The sequence below is a fragment of the Lonchura striata genome, chromosome 5 (genome assembly GCF_046129695.1).
Source record: "Lonchura striata isolate bLonStr1 chromosome 5, bLonStr1.mat, whole genome shotgun sequence".
Classification (NCBI taxonomy): Eukaryota; Metazoa; Chordata; class Aves; order Passeriformes; family Estrildidae; genus Lonchura; species Lonchura striata.
The window spans coordinates 60,588,952-60,605,675 of NC_134607.1; the positions used below are offsets into that span (position 1 = coordinate 60,588,952).

At 45.7% G+C, this 16,724-nt stretch overlaps 1 protein-coding gene across 3 annotated transcripts in view; it reads left to right on the plus strand.

Annotated features, from left to right (window-relative positions):
- The first annotated feature begins 1,388 nt into the window (after positions 1 to 1,388).
- Positions 1,389 to 16,724, plus strand: part of RELN (reelin) — a 277,724-nt gene continuing 262,388 nt past the window's right edge. For all 3 annotated transcript variants that reach the window (XM_077783642.1, XM_077783643.1, XM_031507057.2), the window contains exon 1: positions 1,389 to 1,632. In XM_077783642.1, the coding sequence (XP_077639768.1) occupies positions 1,404 to 1,632 (229 nt within the window). In that variant the 5' untranslated portion in view covers positions 1,389 to 1,403. The remainder of the gene's footprint in view (positions 1,633 to 16,724) is intronic.

A 16,724-nucleotide genomic window follows, 5' to 3' on the forward strand; every position in this document is an offset into this window, starting at 1 on the left:
AAACCAATCCAGGAGGGAGCCCCTGCACCGTGCCAGTTTTGCACTTCAAAAATGCTGGCAGGTAGGCTAGGCTCTCCTTTCCAATTACATCATGTCACTACCGCTCACCCCGGCTGTCTCGGGGTGTTGGGCAGGATCCAGTAGCAGCATGGTGGATGCTTTAAACCGTTGTGGATTTGCTCCCATCTCCTGATGCCCTCTGTCAGTCCTGCTTTGTTAAAAATTTATGGTTTCATGAATTTTTTGACTTGCCAGTGTTTTATGTTTAGTTTCTCATTCCCCTTCTGGTCTCCACCAGGTTTGCCCCTCCTGCTGGGATAAAGGGCCTGGGCACACACTCTTGGGGAGTTAAAGCCTTCTCCCAGGGATTCACATGGGTGTCCCCTCCAGAGCTGCCCAACCTACCTCTGGGGATGCATGTGCATGTGTATCATTTTGAAATGGCAGTGGAGAAGGTTTAAGTAAAAATCTCACTTTTTCCGAACAGTGGGTGCAAGTACAGCAGAGGCAGGGCTGTGGCTGGGACGTGGACAAGGGCAGAAGGGAAGGAATTGGTGCTGAGGCAAAGGGACATGGACTGGGGCAGAGGAATTGGGGCAAAAAGGTAGGGAAAGGGGCAGGTGTACAGGGGCAGGGACAGAGGGACAAGGACATGGACAGGGCTTAAGGATGGGGGACAAGATCAGAGGGACAAAAGGATGAATAAAGGGATAGAAGCAGAGACATTCGGGTGGAGGCTGAGAGACAGAGACAAGTAAAGGAGGGAGCAGGATTAGGGAGTCAGGTGTCAGGGTGGGGAGTAAGGGCTGAGACAGTGGCAGGGGCAGGGGCAAGGGCAGGCACAGAGACCGAGGCAAGGGCAGGGGCTGGAGCCGGGAGCAGAGCCAGGGGCAGAAGCCGGGTCACGGCCGCAAGGGCAGGGAGAGGGCAGGGACAGGGACCCGGCGGCAGACAAAGGGCGGGCAGCAGAGCCCCGCTCGCAGCCCCCGTGTCCGCGGCGGCAGCACCGCACACCGGCGCGCAGAGCGAGGAGCAGCAGGAGCGGGCGGCGGCGGCGGAGGAGGAGGAGGAGGAGGAGGGGAGGGACCTTCCCCTCCCTCCCACCCCGGCACCGGGGGAAATAAATTATTCCCAGCCCTCGCGCTCCCAGCTCCGTGCCCCGCACCCCGGCAGCGGCAGGCGGGGACGGCGCAGCCTTCGTCGGGCGCGGAGGGGCCGCCCCTGCCCTCGCCGAGCTGCGCTCCGCGCCCCGCGCCCGCCTCCCCGCGAAGTCCCGCGGGCCGCGGCGGGGGGCAGCGCCCGCCCCGTCCGCCCCGTCCCGCCCCGTCCCGCGCGGCGCGGAGCGGAGCGGCGCGCCGGCCCCGCCGTGCCCTGGATGCCCCAGCGGCGCCGGCGGCAGCAGCATGGAGCGGCGGCGGGGCGTCCCCGGGGGCTGGCCCTGCCTGCTGGCCGCCCTGGGTGCCCTGCTGGCGGCGGGCCGGGCGGCTGCCCCCCGTGCCCGCTTCTCGCCCTTCTTCTTCCTCTGCACCCACCACGGCGAGCTCGAGGGCGACGGCGAGCAGGGCGAGGTGCTGATCGCCCTCCACATCGCGGGCAACCCCGCCGCCTACGTGCCTGGCCAGGAGTACCACGGTAGGTGGTGGCGCCCGCCGTGCTCGGCGCTGCTCGTCCCCGGGCGGCCCCGGAGTTTCCCGCGGGGGGGAAAGCGGCGGGGGAGAGCGGGCCCCTGGACGGGACCCACGCGGTCGTGTGCCGTGCTCCAGGGCAGCCCCGGTGCGGGCTCGGCGGAGCAGCCCTTCCTTCCGTGCGGCACCGTCCTCACCTGCCCCGGGCGCCGGGACCGCCGCCCGCGCCCCGTCCCAGCGCCGCTTCGTCCCGGCGCGGCTCCCGCCAGGCGCAGCCCGCAGCGGAGGAAATTCCGAGTCCCGCTCCTCAGCCGGCCCTGGGCCGGATCCAGAGCCTCACAAGCCGCTGGCAGTCTGTCCCTTTCCCACTTCAGCGGCTTTCGGAGCACGGAGCGCATCACCCTTTCCTAGGGGCTGCGCGGTGCCGCAGCTGGCGGTGCCATCGGGCCGCCGCGATGTGCCACCGCCATGTGCCCGGCGCGGTCGGCCAGCCTGTTGCTCCCTTGCAGGGGCCGGAGGCGACAGCCGGGGGTCAGGCACTCACAGGTAGCTTTGGAGATGGAAGGTCTTGCCCAGAATTAATAAAAAAACCCCTACTTTTCGTAAGCGCCCAGGCGGACGAGAGTGAACAAGAAAGAATAGGCAAAGTTGTTGACGAAGTAGTGTCTCCTCTTCGTGGGAGAGGGGCACAGCCCAGGGCTGAGTGGGGCCTCGCAGGCAGGTACGCTGCTGTGGGAAGCTGCTTTCGGCCGCAGAGTGCTCCTGGAAACCAGCACTGCGCGGTGCAACAGCCACATCACCACTTCTCTGTGTAAACTTCCATGTGGGAAACATTTTTTAATTCATAACGGTGGGAGACTGCTTAAGGCTATATTCGCTAACCCTTCTTCTCTCTTTGTGTCTGTTTGGAGTTTGAAATGCTACAGAATAATAACAACTAATTCTGCAGCAGGCAATTGGAATTCAGGGAAAATGACAACAAATGTTTATTTCAAACACCTTGCTTGAAAGCAGGTACCCTGACTAAAGATGGAATTAAACTTCTGACTTTGATATGTTCCAGCTCAAAATTTAAGCTTCAGGTAAATTATTGAATAGTTGAGTTATGTGAAGATTCTAATTGAAATGGTTACCGTAAAGACATTTATTTGGGTTTACCCCCAAACGCATGAAATACTCATTTTCACACAATATAAGGCATCCTGATGTTTTGTCTATCTGCAAGCTTTAATTCATAGGAAACTTTTTATTTTAAAATACTAGTTACCTTTCTGAAAACCCACATATGTAAGTTTTATGACTTCACCAGATAATTTTTTTCCTCAGAACCTGAGATCTTACGGACCATAATACACTCTCAGGTTAGGTAAATTGCATTCAACCTGCTGAACCACAGATGTGCAGAGGGGAAAAAAACAAGCTGGGCTTTTCATTTCGCACTATTTTAAATGCTGGATTTTTGACATTATATTTCAACCCCATGAATGTCAGAATCATCCCCTTCCTCGCTGCTGCCCTTTTCAGCCTTCAGCCCGTGTTTCAGCCTCTTGGCTGGTCCAGGGACGGAGGACTGTGGCGGGCAGGGCAGCGGGAGCGCGGCGGGCAGGGCTGTGGGGCTGTCCTGCATGGTGAGGAGCAGGGACAGAGGGTGTTTCTCCGGGGATGCTCTTCTGCCGCTCGCCCTTTGAAAAGGGTGTTTGAATTTTGAAGCACCAGTTGCGGAGCAGCGCCCCAGCTGCGCGCCTTTCAGGTGGCCTGGGGCGGGTTTGCCGTCGCTGTTCTGCGTCGGACCGAGCAAAACGCGGCGCCTTTGGCTCTCCCTGTGCGCGCCGTGGGATTTGTGCCTGTCCGCTCTCGGGCTTTGCGGAGCTGCCGCTGCTGTCCCGCGGTCCCGGCCCGCTCGGGGAGCATCGCCCCGGAGCCGCCGCTGCCCCGGGCAGAGCTCCGCTCCCGCCCGGAGCCGCCGCTGCCCCGGCCCCGGCGCTGCCCCAGCACAGCCAGTTCGCCGTGGCTTTTAAAGCACCGTGCTCAGCAAGTGTAAAGAAATCGGACGCGTTCAAAGCATGAACACAGAAGGAAATCCACCAGCCGAACTTGAAAACTAACTTGTTTACACAGTGCAAGGTGTAGGTACACCCCGGTGTGAGCCAGACTCCTAATTCATATCAAACTTGCAACGGTGATTTCTTCTCAAATTTGTGCGTTGATAAAAAACCTACCCATGCCAAACCATGACTATTTGCTATGCACAGTGCATCAGACATATTCTTGAACTAAGCACATTTAATCAGTTAGATATTTTGCAATATGTGAATATTTTAAAATATAAAAATTATCAATGTTAAATATAGCACAAGAAAAAAAAAAAAAAAAACCAAACCCAGAGTATACAATCTGAAGAAATAATTCAAAGAAACATGGAGTTTTATATAATACAATTTAATGATGCTGAAAAATGCCAATCTGTACTGGTTGAGAATTTATCATTTAAAAATAAAACTTTAAAGGTGGTCTTGCAGGGATGCAGAGCAGGGTTTTTGATATGCTTCACAGAAGCACAGGACAAAGGGAGATTTACACATGTACAATGAAAATTCACCTGCTCAGAGAGTATATTAAAATGCTCTGAATCTTTGCAAGTTCCAGTGAGGCCCTGTTTTAGTGCCCCTTCATTCTACAAGAACAGGTGCCAGCAGCATCCAAGAACGTCAAGTTCAAAGAGGAGGGAATTGGATGAAACCATATGCCAAGGGCTGGATGAGAAAAAATTATGATTAAAAAAATCAGCCACCGACTTTCTGCTAATTTGTTTAGACATTTCCTTGGGCACTCAGAGGGGGAGTCAAACCACTGTGCAGCCAGTGGAGCTGTGACAGGGGCTCTCGGCCCTTTGCCCACTCTGCCTTGTGCTGCCCAACACGACGGGAGAGGAGCAGCATGTGTTGCAGAAGACACTTGCCTGGGAAGCACAAGAGCTTCTGCAAGTGGCTTCTCTGGCACCCTGAATCTGGCATTTTATTTCCCTGTGTCTCTGAATTTCATAAGTAAAACAAAGGCAATAATATTTCCTACTTTGCATAGTTAAATTAGATAAATTACGATTTAGCACTTTTCCCCAGATACTTAAAATTAGTCCGGATTTGGCCCTACTCCTGCAAATGATTGAATAGGTCCAGACCCATGTTGCATATAAATATACTCTTTTATATAAGAGGACTGACTTGATACATCAGCAAACAATTTTATTACCTTTGGCAGACTTTTATTCCTTGAATTAGATTATTTCAAATGTAATTAAGTCCTTGAGCTGGCAAAGCACTTATGGGCTTGCTCAAATGCAAACTGACAAAGTGTGCACTGGTTTAATGTAGGCACCTGCTCAGCTTCCTTTCAGCCAAGGGGTGGCTGCGTGTTCAGGGAGCAGCATCAGAGCTTGCCTGGCTTGCTTGTAGCTTTCCTGGTAGATAGGATGATCCTCTTTTGGCTTTCTCACTGGTTTTCCTCTGTAATATGCAGAGTAGAATATAATTTCTTAAAAAAAAAAAAGATCAAGCCCAAACCAGTACAAATTGAAAATTTTTATACAACTCTAGGTTTATTTGCAATCTGCAGTTGATTTTTTAAATCCATGTCAATATACTTTCAAAGCATGTACCATGATTTACAGGCAGATAAGTACATTAGAACTGCATAAAGAAATAAGGATAAACTTGACTGAACATTGAGTCTTTACTGACCTTAATCACAGAAAGCTCAAAATGAACAGTCAGATTTGTAGTGTTTAAAAAATACAAACAGATTATCTTTACACTGTATTTGTTTTAATCTCTTAATTTTTTTTTTTTTTTTTTTTTTTTTTTTTTTTTTGCTGTCACTGCAAACAGTTCCTTTTTCCCAAGGTTTCAAATTTAGATCTTTTAAGAAAAACTTTGAACTGTTTTCCCATGATTGATGCTAAAACTCATCATTCTGCCCTTAAAATAGTTTTCTTTAATGGGACTTGAATTTCTATTTCACTCTCCATTGTTCCTTTTTTTTTTTTGAGAACGGTTTAACCTTCAGTCCCCAAATGTTATCAGTTTCCATCTATGACTGCTACTATTCTTAGATATACTGTATATTGTCTAGAATGGTTGTTGTGATAGGTTGTAAAAAAAATAGTTTTCAACTATTTTAAGTGGTATTTGTTCACTCTTTCAGCACTGATAAAAGTTTTTTAAAGTCTGTCCAATTCCACCTTCGTTGCTAACCACTGTATATTAGAAATATAGATTGTGACTTAGTACCTATTTTCATTAGGATTACTTACACTTCTGATGGGCATTTCGTTGTAAATTCTTGTTATTCAGATGATTATTAAATAAAAACATGTTTGAGTTTGACACGAAGGAAAGGAAGAAAAACCTGGAATTTATGTACTGATGCTGCTTGAGGTATAATCAGGGTTGTAACTGAGTGGCAGAAACTCAGGCATGGATACTTTCTGTACCAGGTATACTGAAGATTTTAGTGAGTCAGTAGAAGTGAATAATGCACAGGAAGTGATGTTAATGCTGTGGTAACAGAAGAGCAGATTTGCATCTCTGTTTTCCATCATCAGCCCAAGAAACAGGTCAGCTTCTTGAGTCTTTTGCAGGCTATTCCCTCAAAACCTTTCATCTTACCCACTTACACCCTCCTCTGATCTCTGGAAAAATGGAGACTTCCATCAGTTTCTGTTTGAAATTAAAGTGTGAAAAAATTTTTGCTCACGGGAGTCCAGTTAGTGCCAGGGATTATTTTAGAACTCTTCTCTTGAGGGACCCTTACATTAAAAACCTTAGTCTGGCAATAGGTAGCAATGGAGAGGGAGCTATTAGGAATGGGGAAGACCCTTGATCTTCAAGTCTCTCCTTTCCTCTGAGGTCCCTAGTTATATCTTGCAGATGCATAAGGGTTTCATAGCACATAAAAATTTAATCTTGGGTCAGCATTTACTAAAAATGCCTTCATCCACCAGAGCCTCCAGAGTGCACCCTGACTCTGCTCTGCTGTATTTCGGATTTTCTTGCATAAAGTGAGCTTTGCAAAACGAAGGCTGATTTATGAGTACTGCGACTTGTTTGAATTTCTCAGATCTGAGCCTTACTTAGTATGTTATTGAGGCAGTATGAGTTTCTAGGTCTTGATGTTGACCAGTGCATTGCCTATATTTCTGAAGCTCTTGTGTAGCCCGAAAGTTCATGTCATGTGTATTTGCAAATTTTAAAGCATTGTGCTTAAACTGATGAAAGGTGCCAGCTTTAAAAGAAAAAGGTAGGCGAGTTCACAACTGACAGCCTCTTACAGACTGTGTAAGATGTTCAATTTCAATGGTTGTGGCTGTTATCACTAATTTGTGGGCATCATAAGCACCAGCAGATGGCCCAGCCAAAGATGTGGTCAGGCACGGGATTGATGAAAGGAGGTAGAAGGTCCACGAAGGCCTAAATGAGCCTTTCTTGCAAATTTGCCAAAGAGATGTAATCTCCAGATAAATCCTTTCTCCCCTCATCAGGGGGCTGCTCCCCCCTGCAAAGAAGACTTGATTGCCCCAAATAAGAGAAATCAAAGCCAGCATGGCGTGCTGGGTGACCCACATTTGTGAGGTGACATCTGAGTGTGGGACAGACACGGCATTGTTGGTACTGCGGGTCCGTGCAGGGCAGGCTGGGCTGGGGACATGAAAAAATGATCTCTGCCTCAACGAGTTCACTGCCCAAGGCATGAGGGGGGCTGGCATGTGTGTGTGAACCTTTCTTATGGAATGCCACCCAGCACTGGAGTCAAGGAATAAAAGAAACCTGTACGTGGTTAAAGGATGCAAAAATACTGTTTAAGTGAGAATGTTGCACATATTTTCTGAGTCCAGAGATATTTCTGTGTCCAGAGGTATTAATTGCCAAAATCTGCCCATGTAAACTGCTTTTAAGTAGAAATTTCTAACATGTATTTTTCTTATAAATAATTAATATTTGTAATTGTAGATAAATAGGTATGTATGTATATATAAATAGGTGTATAATATATATATATATATATATGTAACAAGAGATAAACCTTCAAGACCAAAGGCGACCAGTAAATGATTTATAAGTCAGTTACTTTGGCATGGTGGTGTGTACAAATGTGGACATTTCTCCATTTTCTGCACTGATTATTCCACCAAACAGTTGTTAGTTCATTAGGTGGAACAGGGTGAGACTGTCAGTCTGGCATAATTCCTCATTTTCCTTATTATTGCCTTGATCTGGATTTTTGGAAGCTACTTCTTTTGAAACTCTATAGCTTTTTATGATGGTGCAGTATTTGCATATTGACTGGTTGAAGTATCATTTTCTGATATTTCTGTGATAATATCTGATCTGATCTGATAATATCTGTGGTGATGCAGCTAGGATGGATTCAGATGGAACCTTTATTTGCACTGTGTGTCTTATACCCTACAGCTGTGGTTTAGATTTGTCATGAGTGTTTGCTGCATGGAGAGGGAAGGAAATGGCACTGTCTTACCTCTGAGAATAAGCCCTTGTTATGAGAATTTCAATAGTCTCTGATGAAAGGTTCAGTCTTTCTAACATGCTTCCTTTCTTTGTCTTAACATTTCCTGCCTTTTCATTGGGCATGAAAGGTGCACAGAGTGCAATGTGTGTCTGGAATGTTTGTGTAATTCCCACCTTTTTTTCCTCCACCAGCTGGGACTCACCTCTGGCATAAACATAGGACAAACCCTGAAAGTGCAGTCTTTGACATCTGTCAAAGCACACTGGCAGATTGCATGGGGAAAGACCTTCCTGGGTTGTCAAGACAATTCCTTCATGTTAGGCAGGTAGTCTTCCTCCATTCCTCCTTCCCTTAGGTCAGTTCTGGAAACTGAAAACCATAGTATGTGTCACCCAATTCCTGCTGGGCTCTGCCAATGGACATGGCATCATGGAATCAGAGATCTGTCAGGTCCATGCCCACAGGACCTTCTCCAGGTCCCTTCAGTGCTCAGATGTGTCCCACAGCTACACATTTTACTCTTTTCCTAAAAGGAACAGAAGGGTCAAGGTTTTTTGAAAACTTTGTTTTGGTTTAATGTATCTCTCACTAAACCTCTGCCTTAAATAAGACCACATTGGAGCTGCATATATCCCACATAAAGAGGGAGTACTGGGGTTTGTGGGGGCATTAGGGTTTGTACCTGGTTATTTTACAGTCCAGGATCAGGCATGATTCTGTCCTGCAGCTGGAGAGGTCCTGCTGGGGCTGGGGATGGCACCCAGCGGCCAGGCACAGAGCCACAGGCTCCCTGCCATTGTCTCCTGCCACCATCTGGAGCGACTGCTGCCTCTGTGGCATCAGTGTTTCCTGGCAGCTGGGCTCAGCTTAGCTGCAGGCTGAGGCACCTGTGGGCTTGTCCTTTGTGTCACCAGCCCCAGCATCACCTGCGTCACTCTGGGCTCCCTGCGCTGTGGCTGTTGGCTCTCCGTGCTTGTCCTGCTGCTGTCAGCATGGCTTTCTGCTGGGGGAAGCTGTTCTGTGATGTGCTTTTTGCTGGAAGAGATCTCCCCAAGGCTCCTCTCTGTCCCCTGAGGGGGATCCTTGGTCTTCCCAGGGAATCAGAACATCACTGGCTGCTACCTTTTAGTGTTTCCTCATGACCTGCTGTAAACAATGTCTTTTATGTGAACATCTCAGTCAAGAAAACAGGGGGAGATGGGCATGAGTGACTTGTGAAAGTTGATGGGGAGCAGGAAAGGAGTTCAGGCACTTTCCCAAAGGCTCTTATACCAAAGTGAAGACTTTTTTACAGTCTTTATAACACCCCTCTTGCCATATTTTTTCATTCTGGGACCAAAACAGAAATGGCTGTTCTCTGCTCCTCTCTAGCACTTTGATATTGATATTGGTTGTGAGAGTTTCACAAGAATCTCCTTGGGAAGTGAAATCAATGGCACTTCTCCAGACTGCATCTATTGAAGTTCAATCTGCAGGAGCCCTGAGTGACAGCAGACAAGGAATCCATCTCCCTTCAGGTGCAAGATTTACCTTACACTACCCTGTCTTACATCCCACTTCTCCCCACTTTCTTTCAGACTTCTACATTGACCTTCCTAAAGTTTTATGTGCTGCAGGTTTCTCTCTGTACTGTGCAAGTGCTTCAGTGCCTGCCCAAGTTCTGTCCCGGTTCCCCGTGCTCTGGGGTGACAAACATCCCAGTGTGTGTCCAGCCCTGCAGTGGGACCAGTGCTCCCCACAGACCCTCTGAGGGGACACCTTGCTCTGCTGCCAGGAGGGTGTGCCTGCCTGGGGACAGCCTGTCCCCAGCTCCTGGCTGAGGGGCTGGCTGCCAGCAGGGGAGCATCAGATGCATGGTGGCTCTGCATGCTTTCACCCCCATCACCTCCTCCTTTCTGCCTGCTCGGAGGGAGCAGCTCCAAGGGACAGTGCAGAGTATTTGACTGAGATGCCCAGAGTAAAATTTTATTTAGTTTTGCTAGATGAGAAGCTTTATTAATAAGCTCAACCTTCTGGGTGTTGGGGCTGACTGGGTGTTGGACATATTTGTGAAGCCAGGTGTGAAACTGTTGCTGTGTCTCTCCTGGAGCAGAAGCCTTGGGGCATGCAGCCATGCAGGGTTTCTCTGCGTGGAAACCAGCCATGCTGGTTTCTCTCTTTGCTTTTGCAAGATACAGCAGGAGGGGAACTGGAGTCCTGCGGCAGGGTGAGCAGATTAATCCTCAGAGATGGGGCGGAAGGTCTCTGTGTGTTTCCCAGAATGGCTTCTGCTCACATGTATGGGTGTGTGACTGCTTCCCCACAGGAGACAGGGCCTGGGGGAAACTCACTGGCCTGAGGGAACTGAGCTATAAACCAGACTGAGCTGAACTGCCAAGAGCCCTTGCATCACGCTTAGCAAAATTTTGATTGGCTCAGATGAGAGCCAATTTATTTATTCCTCCCCATGTCTGCTTGAAGGGTAGCTTCATAAATAAACAGGTATGACCTGAGAGAGCTGAGACAAGAAAAGGGTCTGCCTGCTAGCCCAAGCTCCAGCTGTGCCTGTGGCTTTCCATTCCTTGCTGACATGGATGGTTGGATGCTGGCACCTATCCCATGTCCTCTTCCAGAGCCTGGCTGCAATGTGGCTGTACACTGAGTGGTCCAGCTGGTGAAAAGCACACAGAATAAGGGACCTCACTGTTTCCCTCTTTCCATCTCTCCAGTGTAATATTCAAGAGTGCAGTTAGATAATCAAAAGTTGGCAGAGAAAAAAAACTCTATACAGGGAAATCCATCAAGCAATCTCCCTTTCATGCACAGGCATGCATCCAGAAACAAATGCTGTTTTCCCCTTCTCATCCTGCTGCATCCCAACTGCAGGCAGCTCCTGCTCCATGTAGGATTTGAAGGAATTTTCATATTCATTGTCCCCAAGAGGCACATGTAAGTTGCTCCCTGGAATGTATGAAGGAATAGTGAAAGTTGACTGTCTGTCCGTGTGCATGTGATAATAAAGAGGAGGGAAGGAAATGGGAAAAGAGAAAGTACACAACACTCTCTGCTCAGAAGATTGAAATCTGAGAATATGTTTTTCTCTATGGCTGAGAGGAGTTTGTGGTCATATCGTTCAACAGTTCTGGTAGAATATTCATAAATGAGATAGTGAGGATGCAGAAAATCATCTTTCCTGGGCAGAAGGCCTGTGTTCTTGCAGGGAAATACTTCATGGAAGAGCTGTGTCTTCCCATGTGGATCTCAGGGGGGAGCTCCCCTGCAAGGAAGAGCTCTTCCTGTGCTAGAAATGAAGGTAATGGGTGGGTGGTCAGCCTTTTTAATGTCTGCAAACAGAGGTGTGACCCTCTGTGGCCTCTCTTCACGTCAGGCCCTGGGATGTGAGAAGTCATTCATCACATCACAGGGCTTGGCAAGGTCTCTGCCATTTGCCTTCCACTGTTCCCACTGCTCTCCAGGACAATACAATGCATAGGAAAAACTAGAAATATAGATAATATTTATCTTTCTGGATAAACAAACTGTGATTTCAAGCACACAATAACCTTCCAGTGTTCCTATCTCACAAGGGAAATGAATCGCTAGGAAAAAACAACGCTCCTTCCAGAATTAGACACATTCATCTGGACATTGGATGAAATTATTATTATAGCAAGAACTGCAGAGAGAAACAAAACAGCCAGACTGGCCAAGGAGAAGATCCTGGTTGTCCAGCCTTGCAGTGCAGAAGTTTGTAGGTATGCCAGGTGTCAAAATCAAAGGATCAGTATTTAAAAGTGTTTAGAAAATTAGTTCCTAGATGTTTGGAAAAATGAATCCCTGGCTGAAGTTCAGTGTTAAAACATTTTTGTACAGCAATTCTTCTGACTCTGGCCCAAAACAAGTGTAGTCTTAAGAACCTCATACAGATGTACAAAGATCCAAAACCTCTGGCAAATATTTTTATGCATTCTAAGTATTACAGTTTATTTGCTGATGGCTGATACCCTGTTAGCCAGTTTTTCAAGTTGATGTTATTCTAGCACAAACAAAGGCTGGGTGGACAATAGATTGGGATCAGGACTTGGGGGTGCTGGTGCTGGTGGATAAGAAGCTGGATGTGAGCTGGCCACGTGTGTTCACAGCCCAGAAAGCCAAGCACATCCTGGGCTGCATCCAAAGCAGCGTGGTCAGCAGGGTGAGGGACGGGGTTCTGCCCCTCTGTTCCACTCTCACAAGACCCCACCTGGAGTTCTGTATCCAGATCTGGGGTTCACAACATAAGCAGGGCTTGAACCTGTTGCAGTGAGTCCAGAGAAGGTCCATGGAGATGATAAGAGGGTTGGAGCACCTCTCCTGGGAAGACAGGCTGAGAAAAATGGGTTCAGCCCAGGGAAGATAAGGCTCTGCGGAGACCTTAGAGCAGCTTTCCAGTATCCAAAGGTGGCCAACAAGAGAGCTGGAGAGGGATTTTTACAAGGGCATGTAGTGACAGGAGAAGGTGAAATGGCTTCAAACTGAAAGAGGGCAGGTTTAGATTAGATATTAAGAAGTAATTCTTTGCTGTGAGAGTGGTGAAACACTGGAACAGGTTTTCTATGAAAGTTGTGGATGTCCCATCCCTAAAAGCATTCAAGGCCAGGTCGGATGGGGCTTTGAGCAGTCTGGTCTAGTGGAAGGTGTCCCTGCCCATGGCAGGAGGGTTGGAACCAGATGATATGTAAGGTCCCTTCCAAGCAAACCTATTCTGTGATTCTCTGAATTTATTTAGTTGGAATTTCCATGTTCATAGTGAATTTATTTGTCATCTGATTTTGTCAAAGAGAAAAACTAATAATGTACTTGAATAGAATTTGGTAAAAGTTTTAATAAAAAATGGGGAGAAGTGAAATATTTGAAATATATTATTGTTATTTTCAAATCTTTGTTCTTATTTTTGTTTTGGAAAAGTATCTTAATTGTGAAACTGACTGAAAAAAAAGAAGTTACATGCATAATCAGAAAATGGAATGAGACTTTTCTGCTTGAACAAAAGTCTTTATCTAATTTCTTTGGGTTCACTGAAGATTTTCATATTGACCTAACTGATATTTTAATTTATTTTTTTTGTGCCAGATCCCGCAGTACTTCTTTTATGGTGGCCCAAGCTGATCTCTTTTTCTTTCTTTTTCTTTTCATTTTGGTCACTGAACCAAAAATCAAACAGTTCTACTTCTGACAAGTTGACCATTTAATTTCCGGCCACTGCACAGATCTGATTCAGACCACTCTCCTTGTGTTTGTTCCCAAAATAAATTGCAGAATCATAATTCACTCCTTAAGGCAGCAAAGGGCAGTTGGTAACAATACTAGCATTTCCAAGGTAAAAATCTCACATTTTCTATAATTATACCTGTGGTTGCTGTGTGGCTACTAATGTGTAACTTGACCACATTTTCCTTTACACCTAGTAATTTTTCAGCTTTCTTTTTCAGCAGAAATCTTTTCTGTGTTTCAGTGTTTCGTAAAAAAGGCTTAGAGGAGATCTCTCACTTGCTTCTTTCTGCAGCAATGTAATGTCTTGCAGATAAAGGGTACTTCTGCTTCTGATCTGGAAAACCTGTTGCAGTGCATCCACAGAATTTGGGTTCATTGAACTAGACAAAGAGACCTTCATGTCTTTAAAATTATCTCTTTTCTTCACAGAATAATATTTACAGGTTGTCCACCTCAAACAGAAATGAACTGCTGAGAGCAGACATAGAAAATGTGTCTGAGAGATACAGGTTTATTTCCTTCAGGGAAATGATCCCTGTGTTCTTTATTGCCCTGCTTTTCCTTCAGCATGTAGTTAATGCAGTTGTGAATACAAAGGAGTTTCAGCAGAGCTGTGATGTTTGCAGAATTTGCCTCAGCCAGCGGAGATGAAAAGGTGTGGGTTTGGCTGGAGCTGGCAGCACTGCTCCCTCCCCAGCCTCAGGCAGCCCAGATTCTTCTGTGGACATTTTCACTCAAAGAGAAGTAAGTTTTGTTTCCTCAAGTGGTAGCAGATGCTAGGGGGCCTTTATGCTACTCATCACTGACAGAACACCAATGCCGTGGCATCTGGCTGTTTTCTTTGTACAAATGGAGTTTTTAAACTCTAAACTGTCTTTGAGCAGTGGTAGTGATGCATTACATGCTGACTCCTCTTCTTCTGGGACCTTGCCCAAAACCCCAATGAACAGCTCCCCCCCAAGTACTTTTTGCCCAATTAGTGAGATTCCAGTAGAGAGCAAATCCTCCTTCTAATTGCAATATTTTCCATTTGAGAAAGCACATTGTAAAATTAGTAACATTACAATATTTATTTTGATTGCATTTCACTAACTGCTAAGAAACACTAGTGACTTGCTCTGTAACTAGTAACCTTTCATTCTAGATTTACAAAGCCTGCACTTTTTGCAGTTACCAAGTATTTTCTACATACACTCAGAAACAGGGAAACTTTTTGTTCTAATTGATGTATTTTCTCTAGAGCATGTAGATTTTTTATAAGGTGCAGAACTCATACACATGCTAGTAAGCATAGTACCTCAAATCTTCAGAATGGTCAAATTGTTGACAAACCAAAATTGCTTGTTCTGTCTCGGAGTGTGCCAGCTTTTAGCACTTCAGGGAGGTGAGGACTGTCATCACCATAGAAGAGGATCAGTGCCAGCACAGCCCACAGCTCCTTGATGCATTGTGTAATATGAGTGATACATAGCAAAATCTTTGGACAGCGGGACGAGATTTAACCCTGCTCTCTTCTTGAAAATTTTCCTAATTAACTCCTTGTGCAGAACATCTGGATGGCAGTTTCCATCCCTCTTGGGGTAGTGCTGCACTGGGGCAAGGCTGACTGTGGCCTCCAGGTGTAGGCAGGTGAGGCAGAAGAGAGGACCACATGTGAGGGAACAGTCAGATTTTCAGCTTATCCAAATTTCCCCCCTCTTCCCTCCTTTTTCAGAATGCTGGGCTCATTGCTCAGAGATTTAGCATCCACAGCTTCCATGTAGTGACTTCCCCCCACATTGCTGGGCAGATGTGTCAGTGGGAAAAACATTCCCTGGTCAAATGATCTGGAAGAGGTTCCAGCTGCATGCCAGTTCAATTCTCATCCCTTCTGCTGAATTTAATATGTGTTTGTTATGGTTAGCATGCAGAGTGGCTGTAATTTGTTTGAATTAGAGGGGAATCATCCTCTTTGTGCTTTTTTTACATCAAGAACACTGTGCTCTGTTATAAAGAGAGATTGATGCCTTTGTAATTAGCTAGGCCAGAATTTGATGGACCTTTTAATTTTGGGTTTTACTTATGAGTATCTTATATGGGTATTTACCTTTAAGACAAATCGGGAATCAATGATAATAACACATCACACTTTCTCCATTATTTTTGATTAATTTGGAAATTTTTAGATATAATTAAAGGATAATAATACATTTCTTTTAATTATACATGTAAGAGCATGTTCCATTATATTCTTTGTTAATGGCTGTCTATTTAACTCTTTCTTGAGATTTTCTGTTGCAGGCAATCAGGTTGCTGCTAGGATGAATAGTTACATTTTGGGTGGCTAAACATTTAATGTGCTCTTCAGAATCAGAGGAGGTGCCACAAGAAAATATATGTGAGAGACCTTAATATGTATTTTGGGGACTTGGGTCTATAGCAGCTATTTATTATGTTTAATGTATGCATCATGGCAGGCCTAATGCAATGCCTGTCATGTGCCAAAAGATAGCTCTGCTGTCTGGTGTTTTATAATCCCCCTGTAATATCTCACAGAAAGACCATGTTTCAGGGGCTTAGATCTGGCTCAGGTTTTGTATTGGTGGGGGCATTTTTTATGTGGTGCAAAGCTGGTATTATATTGGGCAAGAATTAGGAATTACTAAGAAATCTTCCAGTTCTACTGAAAGAACAGAAAAAGAAAAAGAAAAAAAAAGAAAAAAAAAAAACCAAAACTAACAAACAAAACAACAACAAGAAGAAAACCAAAAAACCCATCATGTTCTGGGATACTATTAAATATGAACTTCCTTAAATTTGTACCTAGGGGCTCAGGCTCATTTTTACCTTCCAAGAACACCTAACTTTGCAAGGATGCAAAGATAATTTAAGTTTTTGTGACCTATTCGCTGTAGGAATACCTTTTGTTGAATTTATAGCCTACGTTACTTTAAAAGCTACAAACTGGAACATTTCCCTATCAGAAATGGAAGAAGAAAGAAACGTTTCTCAAACTTAAAGCAGGATTTTAACATATTAACTATAAATATATTGCAACTGAATGCTTTTAAATTAAATAAAGCCTCTTGCTGTCTCTGCAGAAATGAATTGGGCAAAGAGATTTATCCAGGGTATTTCAGTCAGATGAATGGAGAGATATGTCCATCACCACTAACGTGATGGTTATTCCTTCTAAATATAAACTGATAATATTATATATTAAAGGCTTGATTATACCGTTAAGAAGATTAGTACATTTAAACAGAAAATAAAGGCTTATGTGCCCTAAATGTGAAACTAAAGGAGAGGGTTATATATATGCCACTATCACAACATTCAGTACTTTTGAACAAGGTGTTTTCCCTT